The sequence below is a fragment of the Octopus sinensis genome, linkage group LG22, assembly GCF_006345805.1.
Source record: "Octopus sinensis linkage group LG22, ASM634580v1, whole genome shotgun sequence".
Lineage (NCBI taxonomy): Eukaryota > Metazoa > Mollusca > Cephalopoda > Octopoda > Octopodidae > Octopus > Octopus sinensis.
In genome coordinates, this window is record NC_043018.1 from 4,643,349 (window position 1) to 4,663,129 (window position 19,781).

Sequence of the window (19,781 nt, forward strand, 5' to 3'; positions counted from 1 at the left end):
TAACTACTAGGTATGTACGGGTCCTTAAAATAGATGTTTTTGGCTCAGATGGTTAGGTTCCAAGGAATTCCAAGTTTTTATGATTAAAATTTCTGGAGTTCTGTGAAATAAGGTATTTTAACAAAATTCAATAAAAATTTATTTTACAAATAAGAACAGGATTCACTAAAGTAAGGTGCTTTGCTCAAGGACACAACATAGTATCTGGTTTTGAACTCATGTTCAAATGATTGGGAGGCAAACAAGCCTAACCGCTAAGCCACCCATTTCCCTGGCATTCACCACATTCAAAATAATGAGTTGTGATTGGTTTCTATGGAGGAGGTGGGTCAGGTACGAAAGTTGGGGATGACAACTACTGCAGTATTTAGACCATGTTATCAAGGGTCACAACCTCTGTGCCTACATCCTCAGGGGTTGGGTGGATGAAAATAGGTTCACGTGTCACAAAGATGAAGATGAAGGCAACGACTGGTAGAGAAGAATCTGGAAAGTATGACTGCAACAGGAGGCTACAATGTGTGGCAAGGAGTAGTGTTTCTGTCTGAAACCCAGGAGTGAATCTTGGTGGAGTGTACAAGGCTGAAGTTTATGGCAAAGAGTGTGGGGGAGGTGGTTTCTTTCTGAAGCCCTTGACCATTTGCCATCAGAATGAACATAATCAATCAATATGTTTTTATATTAATGTTTGTTTTTATGTTCAGTTATAATAAAAACAATCTTTCATTAAAAACCGTTGGATTCACTTCAACATTTAAATTTTAATTTTCCAAAATATTTTCAGCGCTTTGAGACCGTGACCTGTTCACTGACAAAATTCTGTGCTGCATCAGCACGGAATTTTGTCAGTGAACAGGTCACGGTCTCAAAGCGATGAAAATATTTTGGAAAATTAAAATTTAAATGTTGAAGTGAATCCAACGGTTTTTGTGTGTTTCTTAAATTTTACATTAATCTGATGGCTTACTCTGTACTTTTGTAGAGTACAAATTTATTATTCTTATACAAGAATGTTGTTGACAGTGACTTCGAAGTCTTGGCCATCAGACTGCTACATATACTTTTATGAGAATATATTCTAAATTTTTGTTTCATTTAAAATTTATTTAAATTTAAATTATTAGCAGGAGTTGTCCCTAAAATATGGGTGTGAGTTGTGTAATTTTAAGGGAATTCATATAAGAAGTCCACGAGAAGATTAAATTTGCTTGGGTCAGGGTCTTGCACTCAGAATGGTTAGGGACAGGATATCAAAGGTAGCATTAAGACTGACATTTCTTACTACATACTGGTCCCATACCACAGCCATGCACTCTACCAGGATCCTCCCCATACAGTCCCAGATGTCATCACTCCATTTTTGTCTTTGATGATACTGAGTCCATTTTCCATCCACCCAGTCCAGAGTGGATGCATTTTCACTGTCTGACCGTCATCACCAACTTTTATTCTGCACTCATTACCAGAACAAACAGCCTGGGCAGTAAAAGAACAAATGGAATAGAACAGTTAAAGGTAAGCTAACAGAAATGGATCTTACTTTGATGCAAAGAACAGAAAGTTGCTAAATGTCAGTTTGAATGGCACCAAAACATTGAAATCTTATTTCCTAATTGGGAAGAAGAGGATTAAATAACAATCCTTTCTACAATAGTCACAAGGCCTGAAATTTTGGAGGGAGGGGGGGGTTATGTCGATTACATTGATGCCAGTGCTCAACTGGTACTTATTATATTGAGCTCAGTGGGATTTGAACTCAGAACATAGAGACAGAAGAAAAGCTGCTAAGCACTTCAGCCAATGCGGTAACAATTCTACGAGTTCACTGCCTTGAAGGATTAGATAATAATAATAAAACATACAGGGGATTAGTTCAGATTACTATACCCACTCACCGCACAAACTTTTGAACCTGTGCCAATACTAAAGAAGCGTTGACACAATGATTAATATTGGTTCCTGGCTACCCAAGGAGTTAAAGGATGCTGAATTATTTGTGAACAAAATCTGGAAGAGCACAGCAGCAATTTATCCTTTTAGCATTCAGCTTATTCTGTCGATATGTAAGGCTTATTTAACTCACATTGTTTTGAATTAATCCTGTATTGTCTTGTAGCAATGAGATTTTGATGATGTGATTGAGTAGTTTTTGAATGATATTGAAGGATAGGTGTGAAAGGCTGGATCTGGCTGGGTTCAACATAAAACAGGTAAAATATTTGGGTCAGATATGGCTAGTTTAAATGCTAAAGGGTTATGGCTAAACCCCACTAGTTCCCAGCTAATTATCAATGCAATAACAAACACATATTTCCCATTAAATAGTCTGACTATATCAATATAATAAGACTGAATTTTCAATGTTCTTTACTTTATCGATTTTGTTAAGTATTTTGATTAAATTTCTTTAAATGTTTCTTATGAAGAACAAAGGAATTCAACTTGTTAATTTGGTTTCAGAAATTTACCTGATGCTGTTGATCCATGATTGCCAGAATAAATGAAAGACAGAAGAACTTTGCCAACCCCTGTTTATAAACAAAGAATACTTTACCTGTTGTGGTGACTGTGGAAGACTGTAAAACTTCCCTGGGGTATGGGTGGGAACAATGAATTCTTTGGCACCCTGAAACAGAAAATAATTCCATTAAAATTAACTTGATAGCTATTTAATATTCATTTATTTATTCTATTACCATATTTGGTAGACAAGAGCATTTGTGGTCAGCCGGTTGGATGGCTAGCTGGTTGGTCAGTTATGGTTTTTTTTCAACAGGCTAATTACTGGTTCACTGCATTTCTGGTGACAAGGCAGTGGCTATAACTTGATGCAGAACAAATATTTCAAGAGACTTCGTTCATAAAACATCACCAAAAGATATATGCACTCACACACACACACATATATGTCATGGTCTCTTAACTCCTTGATGAAGTTGTAGGGGTGCTGTTGTAACAGATGGTGTGTGTTGGGTATCTTACACTTGGCAGAGGTGAAACCACAAATGATTTCATCCAGAAGGTGAGAAAGAGACAGTCTGGTTGCTTTTAAATAAAAGGTCCAGTGACCCCGTTGAAGCTTTACAGGTCACTAATTTGATTCCAGAACAGATGTGAGATACATGTATGTGAGTATATGTATAATGCTCTGGTTAGCATTGCTTTCTGAGGTTCTGCAGGAGATTACTAATCTAATGTTTCACCACAACCTTTGCGATTGTCTGACTTATTTCAAAACTTCTTTTTCTGTATGCTGTCAGTAAAAGACTCTTTGTCTAGCATTGTTTGTCAACTTGTGGTTTTAACCCTCAGAATAAAGCAAAGCATTGAAGTCAATGTCTGGTGACGAGCAACACCACACACTAAAGCTGACACAAGGCAAACAACACAACTTACCCCTGGTGTCCTTCGAAATAAAACTGGTGTCTCAACATCAACAAAATCTACAAAAGAATGAAAAAAAATAACTCAAACAACAAACATCATCATTCTTTATCGGTGTTTGTGTGTGTGTTTTAATATGATCACTAATTAATTTAATAACATTGACAATGACTTAGCAATGGAGTGTCATTAATCACATACTTGAGTTGTTAAAAAAGGTGACTGTTTAAAACTACACTGGATTATATAGTATTAGAAACAGATTGCCTGGAAAAAAAAGACAGGATGGGCATGGTTGGAGTGCTTTGCTCAACCAGAGCCTACATGGAGTTAAGCAACAACAGCAACCTTTATAAAATAGGGCAGTTGCCCTGAGTGCATAAGAAGCTTGCTTCCCATGGTCTCAGGTTCAATCTTACTGTGTGGCACCTTGAGCAAGTATCTTCTATTATAGCCTTGGGATGAGCAAAGCCTTGTGAGTGGATTTGGCAGACAGAAACTGAAAGAAGCCCATCGCATATATATCTAAGTGTGTGTGTCTTTGTGTCTGTGATTGCCCCTCACCACCACTTGACAACCAGTGCTGGTGTGTTTACATCCCCATAACTTAGCAGTTTGGCATAAGAGACCAATAGGATGAGTACCAGGCTTTAAAAAAAAGTACTGGGGTCGATTCATTTGACTAAAAATTCTTTAAGGCAGTACTGCTCCAGCATGGCCGCAGTCAAATGACTGAAACAAGTAAAAGAAAAAAAATAGAAGAAAAAGTGATAGTAATAAAAAAAAAAAAAAGCACACCCTTGCCTGCAACACCTACCTTACGCAGAACATTGGCAATGCATGGTATGTCCCCAGGCCATCTACACCAGGGCTGGGGAACACACAATCTACTTAAGGGATGAGTGAGGTCTGATGAAAGAAGTGCAACATTTCAGGAAAAACCAGTTCAATGGAATACATTTTTATTGATTTAATTATATTAAAAACCCATCATTTTAACTAAATGTGGATTTTATTTCTATTTCTTGATCTAAAATTGTAATTATTTGTTTCAAGTAATAAAAATTGTGTTCAAAACAGAAATTTGAAGAAATTTTCATAAAATTAAAAGAAAACTTCCAGTTGGGATATTTCTTCCAAAAAACCACTTTTCTTTACAACTTGTTAATTTTTTTTAGAAATAATTAAGTAAATTGATTGTGTAAGGTAAATTTAATGTGATATTCATTCAAAGATAAACTCTTATTGACATGCAGTGCTTAGCAACACAATATATAGGTGCAGGCATGGCTGTGTGGTAAGAAGCTTGCTTCCCAACAACATGGCTTCAGGTTCCATCCTACTGCATGGTACCTTGGTCTTCTATAAACTCTATAGCCTTTCTATAGACCAAGGCCTTGTGAGTGGATTTGGTAGATGGAAACTGAAAGAAGCCCATTGTATACATGTGTGTGTTTGTGTGTCCCACCACTGCTTGACAACTGGTGTTGATGTGTTTATGTTCCTGTAACTTAGCAGTTTGGCAAAAGAAACTAACAGAATAAGTACCAGGTTACAAAAAAAAAAACAAATGGTTACTGGGGTCAATTCATTTGACTAAAAGTTTTCCAAGGCAGTGCCCCAGCATGGCCGCAGTCTCATGACTGAAACAATTAAAAGATAAAAAGGGTAGATGAGAGAGAGAGAGAGAGAGAGAGGAAGCTCATCCTAGTAGCAGCAAGTGAGAATGCTAGATGTGCATTTCTGCCTCATTAGACTTTGTCAGTAGCATGTACTCACTGCCAACATCATGCTGAAATGAAATTTGTCTCCACCAATGTAGGAAAACAGTGAATAAACAATCACTGGTGTTACAAATAGTTGCCTGGCTGAATAAACATCTATTATATGTGACAGAAACAGTATTAGATTGAAATAGCCATCTGTGTATCATACTTAATGTAAATACATCACAAAAAGTAAATTTGTTGAGCTGGTTTTGCTGTATAAAATTACATGTAAAATGTGGCAATTAACTTCAATGTGGCTCTCCAACAGAAAAAGGTTTCCCATCTAATGTTTTGTCAAAAGAGGAGGGCCACCGCCCATGAATACCTTTGATAAAACAATTCGTTGATATGAGACTAAACAACAAATTGACAACTGAAACACTGCACCATTTTAAACAAAATAAGAGTTTACCATGTTTATTGCAGAGAAATTCCCGAATTTTCATTGTCGTTGCCGATCGCAGTCGGAGATTGTGTTGCATTCTTTCAGTGCGTATGTCTATATACCTGTATTCCATACGAAGTGATTCTTTCACCTGATTGGAAACAGGAGAGGGAGAAAGACTTAGAGAGATATACAATGAAAAGATGGTAGGTGGATAGAGAGCGTAAGGGGGGAGTACAGGTTATCACTTGGTTGGAAACAGAAGATGAAGAGAGACTTATAGGAGATACACATAGGCAAGTAGGTAGGTTGCTAGATGCATGGACAGGTAAAGAGAGAAGGGGTGGAGAGATAGATAAATAAGTAGACAAACAGACAGACTGCTAGACAGACATTCTTTCACTATTTTAGAGACAATGGATAACATTTGAGTGTGAATGTGAGAGAGAAGGAGAGGAAGAGAGAAGGAGAGGAAGAGAGAAGAAGAGGAAGAGAGAAGGAGAGGAAGAGAGAAGGAGAGGAAGAGAGAAGGAGAGGAAGAGAGAAGGAGAGGAAGAGAGGAGAGGAAGAGAGAAGGAGAGGAAGATAAATAGGCAGAGACAAACCGAAAGACAGATGGACAAAGAGTGGAAACAACTGGATGGCTTCTTTGTAAGCTATGGTCTTTTAGGGGTCATCCAGACAGGACCCATTTGCAACTCTCCAGCTTGCTGGCTCTGATTAAACCGTCCAAGCCATACCAGTATGGACAACGGATGTTAAATGATTATGATGATGATGATATATGTGTGCATAAACACACACACACAGACACACACCTTAGAACCATCATGGCATCTGATGTGGTGGCTTTTTAAACCAAACAATGTTCTGAAAAGACACCCACAAAGATTGCATATCTGATTTGGACCACCAAGAGCTGCAGATAAGTTTTGATCTTTGTGGATCTTAAAATGTCTTTTGAGGCCTCCGTTAGATTTGCAAACCCTCTGGCATACACTGCATTCAAAGGTGTGTATATACATATAGGCAGAATAGTTGGTGGAGCTTCATTTTCTGTGGCTTTGCAAATGAGATTTGAGCCCAGCGAAAGAAAGGCATGGTCTGTCACAAACTGTGCTCACAAAAAGGTCATTGTGATTCACCTTCTTGATCGTTACATTCTTCCTTAAATCTCTCTTGAGTCTTGCATGCGTAATCCTGGCCTCTTCAAACTCTTTCACTCCACTCCACACTTTTGTTCGCCATCCAGCTCAATCCGAAGCAAGGGTTTCTATGTCCTCTGGATCCATTCCAAGTGACTTCATAGTAGTGCTAATACTGTCCTTAAACATTTTTTTAGGTTTATGCCGATAGCGTTTCCCTTCCGCTTGCTCACCATAAAACAGCTGTTTGGGCGTGCGTTCATTTGCCATTCGAACAATATGGCCACACCATCTCATTTGGTTCCTCAAAACCATAGCTTTAATTGAGGTGATGCCTGCAGATGCAAGGACATCTGTGTTTGGAGTAAAAGAACTCCATTTAATGTTTAAAATGTGATGAAGGCATTTTTGGTGGAATTGTTCTAACAATTTGAAATGTCCTTCATAACAAGTCCATGTTTCACAAGAATACAACAGGGATGGTAAGACAAACGATTTGTAAAGAGACAGCTTTGTTTTCTCATTTATATGTTGCTGGCACCAAATGTGCGACTCCAAGTCACCAAATTCTTTTGCTACCCTTTGAATTCGCAGCTGTATTTCTGTATCAAAATTTCCATCATTTTGTACAGAGATTCCAAGGTAGAGGAACGAATCAACAACCTCAAGTAACTTAACCTTAACAAAAATTTTAGTGGGGCTACAAACAGCACCACACACAGGTTGATGCATTACAACTGTTTTTTTCAAGTTGATGGTCAAGCCAAAATCATCACAAGTTGAGTCAAATACAGATACAACAGATTGCAGACCTGTTTTAAAATCACTGACAAGATCGCAATCGTCAGCATATAAAAGTTCCCTAATGAGTGAAATAAAAGCCTTCGTTTTGAATTTCAGAGAGAGAGGGGTGGGGATAGTGAAGCAGATAAACATAATTAGGCCAGATATATATAAATATATATATATATATATATTAATTAATAAGGGTGAGAGAATTAGATACTAATTAATAGTATATCTATTCTACACCAAGTGGCCTAGTGCTCCGAGAAACCTGGATTATTATAATATTTTATAATATATTATAATATTTTTACAAAATAAATATAAGAGAGTGGTCACTATATGGCTCACTCTAGCACCAGTTAATCCAAAAGGTTTCAACCACAAAAATACATGTTTCCCATGAAAGTCAGTACGATTGTTAGCTCACACGGACAGGGCAAATAAAAAATAACAAAAATACAGATTATTTTGGGACAATTGTTTCGCTATTAATGAATTAAATGTAATATTACTTACAAAAAAATCCACTTGTAGCTCCTCAGCCAAAACTATCTGGATGAAATCCACTCAATCACACACCAGATTTTACCATAACGATAAATACGCGTGTGGTTCAATTGATTACATCCGACGTTATAATTCAAATGCCCCAACTAACAGCGCGCCAAATTTTCACGGAAAACAAATACAGCATTAGAAATAAATGCAGCATAATTATAATTAATAATAAGGGTGAGAGAATTAGATACTAATTTAATAGTATATCTATTCTACACCAAGTGGCCTAGTGCTCCGAGAAACCTGGATTATTATAATATTTTATAATATATTATAATATTTTTACAAAATAAATATAAGAGAGTGGTCACTATATGGCTCACTCTAGCACCAGTTAATCCAAAAGGTTTCAACCACAAAAATACATGTTTCCCATGAAAGTCAGTACGATTGTTAGCTCACACGGACAGGGCAAATAAAAAATAACAAAAATACAGATTATTTTGGGACAATGTTTCGCTATTAATGAATTAAATGTAATTTACTTACAAAAAAATCCACTTGTAGCTCCTCAGCCAAAACTATCTGGATGAAATCCACTCAATCACACACCAGATTTTACCATAACGATAAATACGCGTGTGGTCAATTGATTACATCCGACGTTATAATTCAAATGCCCCAACTAACAGCGCGCCAAATTTTCACGGAAAACAAATACAGCATTTAGAAATAAATGCAGCATAATTATAATTAATTAATAAGGGTGAGAGAATTAGATACTAATTAATAGTATATCTATTCTACACCAAGTGGCCTAGTGCTCCGAGAAACCTGGATTATTATAATATTTTATAATATATTATAATATTTTTACAAAATAAATATAAGAGAGTGGTCACTATAATATATTATAAAATATTATAATAATCCAGGTTTCTCGGAGCACTAGGCCACTTGGTGTAGAATAGATATACTATTAAATTAGTATCTAATTCTCTCACCCTTATTAATTAATTATAATTATGCTGCATTTATTTCTAAATGCTGTATTTGTTTTCCGTGAAAATTTGGCGCGCTGTTAGTTGGGGCATTTGAATTATAACGTCGGATGTAATCAATTGAACCACACGCGTATTTATCGTTATGGTAAAATCTGGTGTGTGATTGAGTGGATTTCATCCAGATAGTTTTGGCTGAGGAGCTACAAGTGGATTTTTTTGTAAGTAATATACATTTAATTCATTAATAGCGAAACAATTGTCCCAAAATAATCTGTATTTTTGTTATTTTTTATTTGCCCTGTCCGTGTGAGCTAACAATCGTACTGACTTTCATGGGAAACATGTATTTTTGTGGTTGTTGAAACTTTTGGATTAACTGGTGCTAGAGTGAGCCATATAGTGACCACTCTCTTATATTTATTTTATATATATATATATATATATATACACATTTAGAGATATATTGGGAGATATATAGGTATGAAATCTAAATATATTCAGAAGATAAACACATAAACAGAAGCATATATAAATATATATATATATATATATATATATATATATATATATATATATGGACAAATACATTTACTTTTACATGGAGTATAAAAAAATACAGAAAACTGAGGGAAGAAAGCATAGTTTTTTTAACCAGCAGTTTCTGTGAGTTTGAAATTTTTTTATAGTTAGCAGATGCAATGTGCAAAAAAGTCTTGAATATGCAACAACATAATTCGTTCCATTTTCTGTTTGGGCTACATTCAATGAGAAACAATTGATAATGTCTGTGCATGTGTTATGTGACAAAGAGAAGAAGAGGAGAAGAGAGAGAGAGAGAGAGAGAGAGACAAAAAATAGGCAGACAGACAGACAAACAGAGAGAGAGGCAGATAGATAGCTTATAGCGTGTTAAATAGCAACAATATACAAAGGCAACCTTGTGAAAGGATAAATATGTGATCTTTCCTTTATAACAGCCATTGAAATGTTTTGTTGTCCCTCTGGGTCAGGGGTTTCTAGCCAAGGTGGGATGGTACCCTAGGTTGAGGTTGACAACAGGTGAATTGCAGCCACAAGTGGACCACAGAAGTATTCTCTTCAGGGTTTGGACCTTCTCGAAAATTCCTTTCAAATTTAAGATATTTGCAGATCATTGATCCGTTGATGGTCTTTAGATAGCCTACCGTGTCCCAGTATCTGAATTAGAGGAGGCATGTGACTAACCAGCTTTGACAAGTAGACATCATTGTTGTAGCAGTAAAAGAAAAGACAGAAAGTGGGGAATAACATGTCTTTGAGCCAGAAATTGGCTTCTTTTAGTCTGCTAATCTGTCAGGTGGCTTTTTTTGGCATGCAACTAACAGCAGCACCTTTACAGATGAATAAGACTTCCATAATCCAAATCCATGCAGTCGGAAAGACTTTCCTAAAGACATCCAAAAAACAAGTGAAGGATTAAGTCAACTAGCAAAAAACAAAGCTAATTTGATTCAATGAGCTTCTGTGTAGTTTCCATTTGGCCCTAATTTAACTTTCGATGCTTGGGTAGAAGGTATTTGCTCAAACCCAGAACTGTGTGATCAAAAAAAAAACCATCTTAACCACAGAACCATGTCTGTGACTGTTGATGTTCAAACATAAAAATTGGAATCAGGAAAATTTGTCTAAAAATGACGTTTATAGAAAACTTAAATAGATAACCTCATGGAATTTCTTCATTTGGAATGGTAATTTAGTGCGGCAAGAGTTTAACACCTGGAAATCAGAGAGCTTTACTTCGATACTTCCAGTCTGCATTTTCTGAAATAAAGAATTTGAAACAAAAAAATAACAGCGACAACAACAACAAGAGCAACAACAGCAATAACAACAACAACAATACTAAATATAAAACAATTCTAATTTCAAAGACTAAGAATGTCAATTTTATGGTTGGTTTCTCTGTGTAAAAGATTTCCACTTGAATACAAGATAAATCGATGACATATTGGAATCTAAAGACACAAATGTCACATACAGGGTCCAATCAAAAAGTATGTATGACTCTGTGTGTGTGTGTGTGTGTGTGTGTGTGCACATGCACACGTGTGTTTGTGCCTCGTTGTCTTTACATGTCAGTGAATATCACAGCCATGCAAGTCGTGTCATCCCTTTTACTTGCTTCAGTCATTAGACTGTGGCCATGCTGGGGCACCATCTTGAAGAACTTTTTGTGAAATGAATCAACCCCAGCACTTTTTTTTTAAGCCTTGTACTTATTTTATCAGTTCTCTTTTGTCAAACTGCGAAGTTACAGGGGCATAAGCGCACCAACACCAATAGTCAGGCAATGGTGGGGAACAAACACATACACACATATATACATACATATACGACAGGCTTCTCTCAGTTTCCAGCTACCAAATCCACTCACAAGGCTTCGGTCAACCTAAGACATTTACTGCAGGGGACTGAACCTAGAACCAAGTGCTTGGGAAGCAAGCTTCTTATCACCCAGCCATGCAAACATGTCAGGTTATAGAGAAATACTCTCTTAGCCGCAAACTGGTGAGGGCTGGCAATAGGATAGCTGTCTGTCTGTAGATTGTGAAGTAGAAGATTTGTTTCAACAAATATAGGTGTAGGAGTGGCTGTGTGGTAAGTAGCTTGCTTATGAACCACATGGTTCTGGGTTCAGTCCCACTGCGTGGCACCTTGGGCAAGTGTCTTCTACTATAGCCTCAGGCCAACCAAAGCCTTGTGAATGGATTTGGTAGATGGAAACTGAAAGAAGCCCATCGTATATATGCATATATATATATATATATATATATATATATATGTGTGTGTGTGTGTGTGTATATATATATATGTATGTGTATGTTTGTTTGTGCTTCTATGTTTGTCCCCCCAACATTGCTTGACAACCGATGGTGGTGTGTTTACATCCCTGTAACTTAGCGGTTCGGCATAAGAGACTAATAGAATAAGTACCAGGCTTACAAAGAATAAGTCCTGGGGTCAATTTGCTCGACTAAAGGTGATGCTCCAGCATGGCCACAATCAAATGATTGAAACAAGTAAAAGAGTAAATTCCTTCAGGACGTTATGATAAGGATGATGATGATGGTTCATTTGCCAATAACCAAGATTGTCATTTATTTAAAACAGAAAAAGACAAAAACAAAACAGAACAAAACAATATACTTGCATCATTTTGTTGATCTTCTGGCCGTTTCATGACGGTGCCCTGCACTTGAATCACTGATTCCAAGGGTAAATTTGAGACGAGAGGATGAAGCATGTCTTGCTAACAATGACAAAACAAACAAAGAATTCAAAAACCTCATTAAATTTGAAATAACAAGAATTTTAGTGAATTAATTCATTGAATCAGATTATTTAGTTTTCTAATTTTTTCCTGGTTGTTGTTGTTTAGCCATAGGCCAGCTCTCCCCCAGCAGGCCCACAATAAATGGCTAATACATCACAGTTCTTTTTTTTTGTTAGTTGTTTTCTTTAGGTTTTTAGAAATATTGTCACAAGCATGGCTGAGTGGTTAAGAAGTTTGCTTCCCAACCACATAGCTTCAAGTTCAATTCAACTGTGTGGCACCTTGAGCAGATGTTTTCTACAATACCTCTGGGCTGGCCAAAGCTTTGTAAGTGGATTTGGTAGAAGAAAACTGAAAGAAGCCCATTGCACACACACTCACACATGTACACAAAAACATTATATATATATAATATATAAATTAGAGAAAAAAACCACTATTATGCAATCCAAACAATGATAGACATAAACCAAATCATAAATAAAAAATATTTTTATAAAACATATAACTAGATCACAAAAAGTATAAAAATGAATAATCAATATATAATAAATATATAATAAGTAAAAAAACTATGTATGTTTCATGGCTATAATTAAATTCGAATTACAATGAAATTTAAATTTAATCGAAAATCAACTCAATTTAAAATTATAGTCACTCTTCAGGTTAACAATAATAGTTAAATAAATAAGCAAAGAGTTAAACAATATTTATTAAAAATATCTATTTATATAAAACTCAACTTGTGTGTCTGTGTGTGTCTGTGTGTGTGTCTGTGTGTTTAACTTCCTGGCACATCTCCTCCTAGCCAACAAATCGTAGAACCACCAAAAATGGGTCACTTAAAGTTTAGGAGAATGAAAATTGAACTGCGCTATTTCTGTTCCGAAATTCATATCGCAAGAGCAAAAATCGATAATGTGTTTGTTTAGGCCTTATCCCATGCATTGAATAGTGAACTTTACTCAGTCAGCTGTTTGACGTGAACTGTGTTCACCATGCATGCAAGCATGCGTAAATTGCATGAAAAATAGAAAATCAAGATATAAAAACGAATCACCGTAAACATTGTAGAAATTCGGCAAAGAAATGAATTTTCGGGATGTAGTCTGGAGGGTTTTTTTCGTATTAATATATATATATATATATATCATCATATATATGTATATATATATACATATATACATATATATATATGAGAGTATGATAGAAGAAGGCTAACTCTTCCTTCCGTAGAAGAAAAAATTCAAATCGGACCATGTTAACACCAAAAATTATTTACATCAAAAAGGTGCCTTTTTTCTATGAAAATCCCTATTTTTATGATGTTTTGACTGCTGTGTCGCCATTTTTCGGTGTATTTCACTTAAGGAGAATAACAAGCTACATACTGCTACATTTTTACTTTTCAAAAATTCCAATTCTAAAGGGTCTAAACAAACCGCAACGCCGGGCGATACTGCTAGTATATATATATAATAATAGTAATAATAATAATAATATAAATAAATATAAATATATGCATATATACATACATATATGTACATACCTACATATATATGTATATATACAGGCATATATGGGTACATGGCATCAAAAAAACGTGGACAGAATGAGAAATGAGAACATAAAAACGAACTTTTTTCGAACAACGAAAAAACAGACAAACAGAGAACTGAGACATACAACATAAAGAACATTCCCTTCATCAGTTGTCCCATGTTTCATCTACTCTGCATTTCGAAGGTAAGGACAATACACGACTTCGTTGAAACAGTCCTTTCCGCAAAGCGAATTAAATAGAATTTGGGATTTTTTGCAGAGGGTGAAAGTGGTAACAAAAACAGGACATTGAGAACAAAACAGTAAAAACAAACAGTGAGAGTTGTGAAGCCACACATAAATATCATTTATTGTATACAGTATAAAGGTACAAGCTATTAATAGTTACTTGCTTTGGAGACACGGGTCTAGGTAGGTTTTTATAACAGACCTTGTGTCTCCAAGCAACCTTCAGGCTTGTGGAGGTTGTGGTGGTGGTGATGATGATGATGATGTTTTTTTTTTAAATACCTCACTATTTCTTCCTATTTACCTTTTCTGCTGGGATGAGAACTTGTGTTATTCCTTGCCAATCCCGTAGCAACAGGAACTGATCCAATCTTTTGTACTGGAGCCAACCACAGAGAACCACAACTTTGCCAACATCATCCAAGCCAAGTTCCCCACAGGAATGACTGCGTGATCTCAGGTAACTGCTCACCATTCCTGTGAAACAAACAAATAAAAAATACATTTGAGAATTTTTTTAAATCTTGTTGTTCCTTAACACTAAATGGGTCAAGATTGAGCAGACATATAATCAAAGGTCTTCCAACCATGACCATCCTGTCTTTTGCTATGGCATAATTGCACTCTGGACTACGATATCCAATGAACTCTTTTTTCTTTTCTTTTACTTGTTTCAGTTATTAGACTGTGGCCATGCTGGGGCACCACCTCGAAGAATTCTTTTTAGTGGAATGAATTGAACCCAGTACTTAGTTTTTTAAGCCTGGTACTTATTCTATCGATTTCTTATGCTGAACTGCTAAGTTATAGGGATGTAAACACACCAACCCTGGTTGTCAGGCGGTGTGTGTGGAGGGGGAACAAACACAGACACACATAGATATATACATACATATAAGATGTGCTTCTTTCAGCTTCCCTCTACCAAATTCACCCACAAGGCTTCGGTTGGCCTGGGGCTATAACAGAAGACGCATGCCTGAAATTTCTTCCAGTAGAATGGAATTACCCACCCGAATTCAAAGTGAGTTCTTCAATCATTTATTCTATGTTTTTAATTAATTTTCTTTTAATTATGCTATTTCTATACAGCAACTTTGACATCTTTATTATTGATTAAATAAATATTTTTTTAATATAAATTTATGAATAGGAATTTTATGAAATAATGTTATGCAATAATTAATTTATCGCTTTATAAATGAAGTGTAAGTGTTGTAGATTCAATGGTTTTGAACAGAAAATAAATCATTCCTCACTTCACTGAACAGGAAATAGTAGACAAAATATAGTTTTACCCTCATGACAAAGAATTTTAAAACAAAAACCCAAGAAAAGGGAATATACTTTCAAACAGAAACAGAAACCAGGTTTACTTTCAAATACATTTCTATAACAATATGCATAATAACAGCTGTGTGAATGTTAATTTCTCTGGTCAAGCTTTACATCGTCTAGAGAGGTGGGGAGTGAAAGAGAGATACAGAGAGAGAGAGAGAGAGAGAGAGAGAGAGAGAGTCAATGTAAGAGGTGAGGGATGAGGAGTGAACATGCAAGACTTTGTGGTGAGGGAGTAAATGACAGAAATTATCGAGAATTTGCTTTATTTAATTTTAATAGTAAGATAATAAAGCGTTTTCTTTTGAAAATTAGCATTCATTTCATTGTTTTGTCTATAAACACCAAGAAATGTGGTGAAAGTTGAATTATACTTATTATATTGTAAGCCATATTTCTTGATATTAATGATGGTGACAAAACTATACTTTAAAAATAACTTTGTCACATGATGGATAAGCGTCTAGTTTTGTAATCTATTAAGTAAATGTGACATGTTATAATACAGTTATGTAACAGAACAAAACAAAACACATACACATAAACACACAAAATGTGAAGCAAGAAATTAACTTTTTCATTTCCTGATCATACACACCTGACTGAGGTCCTGTCTTTTACACCTCATCCATTATCCGTAATATAAATTTTACTTGATTTAGGGTAATTTACCCTTGTTCCGCAATCCCTCATCTACAGATTTGCTCATTAGATCATCCAAAATCATAGATAAACATAAAGACTGTGATTTCTTTTCCCCAATATGTTATAAGGAAAATTCTGACATTCACACTTTTTGAAACACCATTAGCAGCAGCGTATGGGAAGGAATCTAAATCAGGTTAGCAGACTCCAGACTCTGTTCTTTGGAATGACGCCATAACTGTTTGGTGTTTGGCAAAAATCAATAACTAATCCTTTGCACTGTAGCGATAAATCAAGTTTGATTGATTAAGTTTGCATGAGAAGAGTTGTGTATCAATAGGTGATTGAAGACAGGAATTAATAAGTAATTAGCAATACGTATCAACAGGATCAGAAGAAAGTGTCACTATGTGATCATGAGTATATATATCAACATGAATGGTAGGCACCAATAGAAGATCAGAGGTATCAACAGGCAGAGATGTGTATTGATGTGATCAGAGTTATATATCAATCATTAATCAGAGGTAAATATTAATCTTATCAGAGGTGTGTACCAAATAGTTGACCAGAACTATGAATAGTCGGAGTTAAGTATTGACGGCACTCCATCAGTTATGATGACGAGTGCCCCAGTTGATCTGATCAATGGATCAATCTGTTCGTGAAATTAACGTGCAAGCGACTGAGTACTCCACAGACGGGCATACCCTAAATGTAGCTCCCAGTGAACTGAAGCAGTGTGAAATAAAGGGTCTTGCTCAAGGACACAGTGTGCTGCTGGGAATATGATGCATGAGCTTGTGGTTATGACCCAAACACTTTAACCACTAAGCCAGCCATGTCCAACAGAGCCAGGTATTGGTACGTGGTCAGAAGATGTCTCAACAGAGTAAGTTATCAATGAGTAATCAATATCTGATCAGAGGTATTTATCAATAGACGGTTGGTTGTAGGTACAGAAGATGATCAGAAGTATATATCGATATATGATCACAGGTGTGTATCAGTAGGTGATCAAGATATGTCTCAATATATGATCAGAGGTATATATCAACAGGTGATCAGAAGTACGTATCAATAGGTGATCAGTGGTATGTGTCGTGTAATGAGAGGTTGGTATCAATATGTGATTAATAGACAATCAGAGGTAGGAATGAATAGTTGATCAAACGTAGGTAATGAGAGGTAGGTATGAGTACATAATGGGAGGTAGGTATGAGTACATAATGGGAGGTAGGTATGAGTACCTGATTAGGTCTATGTATCAATAAGTTATCAGAGGTACAAATCATTAGCTGATCAGTCTTATTGATCTTCTACCTATTTCCATAAGTCAGTTGTAATGAGAAAGTGGTGGATGAAAGAGTTGCTTTTAGAAAAGGTGCAAACAAAGCTGTGTAGCTGAAGTGGGGATAACAGGATAGGGATGAAAGGGAGGACAGGGCAGGGAGGAGAGGATTGGGCTGTATGAGGCGAGGGGCGAGGGGGCGGGGGGAGATAAGCGTAAACCTAATGCATGGAAAGAAGAAATGTGAGGAAGTGGAGATGTAGTTTGGTTTATTGTGGTGAGGTGTTACCCTTTATTTGTTTCAGTCATTAGACTGTGGCCATGCTGGAGCACTGCCTTGAATCAACCCCAGTCCGTATTTCTTAAGTCTGATATTTATTTTATCAGTCTCTTTTGCCAAACTGCCAGGTTACAGGGATGCAAACACACCAACACCAGTTGTCAAACAGTGAGGGTGGGGGCAAACACAGACATACACACACACACTATTAAAGCAGAAAGATTCTCCCCAGACACAATAAAAAAAATATATATATATAAGAGATAATAGTGTCATTGAGACCCAAAGGTGTCAGGTAATGCTGAATAAGTGCTATGGACAGACCATAGTTAAGTTCCAGATTTGGTAATATTGTGAATAAAGGGTTCAACGTTGGTTCTACGTCAGCGTGTGTATATAAGAATTTTTTACGTAATAAGATAAAACACCAAGGCTGTATAGATATTAGAGCATTTTATAGATATCTATCTATCTATAAATGCTCTAATATCTATAAAGCCTTGGTGTTTTATCTTATTACGTAAAAAATTCTTATATATATATATATCTTTTACTCTTTTATATATATATATATATATATATATCCCCGTTACTTAGCGGTTCGGCAAAAGAGACCGATAGAATAAGTACTGGGCTTACAAAAGAATAAGTCCCGGGGTCGAGTTGCTCGATTAAAGGCGGTGCTCCAGCATGGCCGCAGTCAAATGACTGAAACAAGTAAAAGAGAAAAAGAGAATATATATATACATATATATACAATAAAACATCCGGGACAGATAGATGATACAAAGGGGTACAGGAAAAACAACAATTAGAGGAAAAAAAGGACAGTTCATTCGTCCTTCATCAGTCTTCCTTCATCAGTCAAGTTACCACATGTCCTTACAGTTTCGGGCAGTTACACTTGAGACTGTTTGATCTGGTTACTTCTATATATATAAAATAACACAATGAACAACCAACATCAGAAAAGACAAGGTAACTGTGGTAACAACAGTACTCAATAAAATGTACACTATGATCATAACATTACAACCACTGTGTGAATAACATTATTACATACACACACACAATTATTTACACACATGTAGTCATATAAACACATCCATATGCACACACATGCTGTGTGTGTGTGTGTGCATGTGTACAAAAAGAGAATTATGTCAAGGTTTATTTTTTATAATTCAGTCATCCAAATATGTTCACACACAAGCACATATGCATTCATACACACACACAGACACGTGAATACTTGCACATCAGCACACACACACAAACACATACGTGTACATACACACATAAACAAACACACAGTATGTAACCTATTTATAGCAAAAGCGAAATGTTTTGAATTCCACAGGATTTTTTGTTTCTCCATTCCAACAGAAACATCTGTGACAGCTATTTGAAATAATATAATTCACAAACCAATGAATATCCCCAATAATTGGGGGTAATTTTTGTAGGAAAAATACAAAAATATTTCAGCTCACATTTCTTTGTCTGTGCAAATAAGAACTAAAACATTAAAGAACATTCCACATATTTTTCATCTTATTCCCCACCATTTCATTCTGAGAGCAGAATCATCATCATCATCATCATCATCATTTAACATCTGTTTTCCATGCTGGCATGGGTTGGACAGCTTGACAGGAACTGGCAAGGCCAAGGGGTCACACCAGGTTCCCTAGTCTCTTTTGGCTTGGTTTCCACACCTGGGTACCCTTTCTAATGCCAACCACTTAATAGCATGTACAAAGGGTACTTTTTATGTGGTACTGTCACCAATGCATTTTAACTTGATACCAGCACCCACATCAATGTTTTTTTATGTGGCACCTTAGTTTTAGAATCTCGATTCTTTTGTGGTGGGCAGGTCTTCTCGGGCAATGTGCTTGCATTGTAATGTAAATGGTCTCAAAGCCTTTAAAAGACAAAGCTCCACAGTTTCATGGTGATGATGATGTGAAGAAGATGAGGAGCAAGGCTGCTGCACCCTTCTCAGTCTGGCTTTTCCACTGCTACTACAACTGTCTCTGCTTCTCAAAGATGTGCCATTCAAGTGGAGGCACATGGCTTAGTGGTTAGGGTATTTGACTTATGATTATAAGGTTGTAAGTTCGATCCCCAGTGGTGCATTTTG

General features: G+C 36.1%; 1 protein-coding gene across 2 annotated transcripts in view; it reads right to left on the reverse strand.

Moving 5' to 3' along the window:
* Window positions 1–19,781, reverse strand: part of LOC115223306 (aspartate--tRNA ligase, mitochondrial-like) — a 69,575-nt gene that overhangs the window by 40,175 nt on the left and 9,619 nt on the right. For both annotated transcript variants that reach the window (XR_005003453.1, XM_029793817.2), the window contains exons 2-7: window positions 14,386–14,558; window positions 12,165–12,263; window positions 10,676–10,774; window positions 5,566–5,689; window positions 3,397–3,443; window positions 2,555–2,626 (exon numbers count right to left, since the gene is read on the reverse strand). Coding sequence is in view for 1 of the 2 variants with exons in the window: in XM_029793817.2 (XP_029649677.1) it covers window positions 2,555–2,626; window positions 3,397–3,443; window positions 5,566–5,689; window positions 10,676–10,774; window positions 12,165–12,263; window positions 14,386–14,558 (614 nt within the window). In the remaining variant the exon portion in view is untranslated. The remainder of the gene's footprint in view (window positions 1–2,554; window positions 2,627–3,396; window positions 3,444–5,565; window positions 5,690–10,675; window positions 10,775–12,164; window positions 12,264–14,385; window positions 14,559–19,781) is intronic.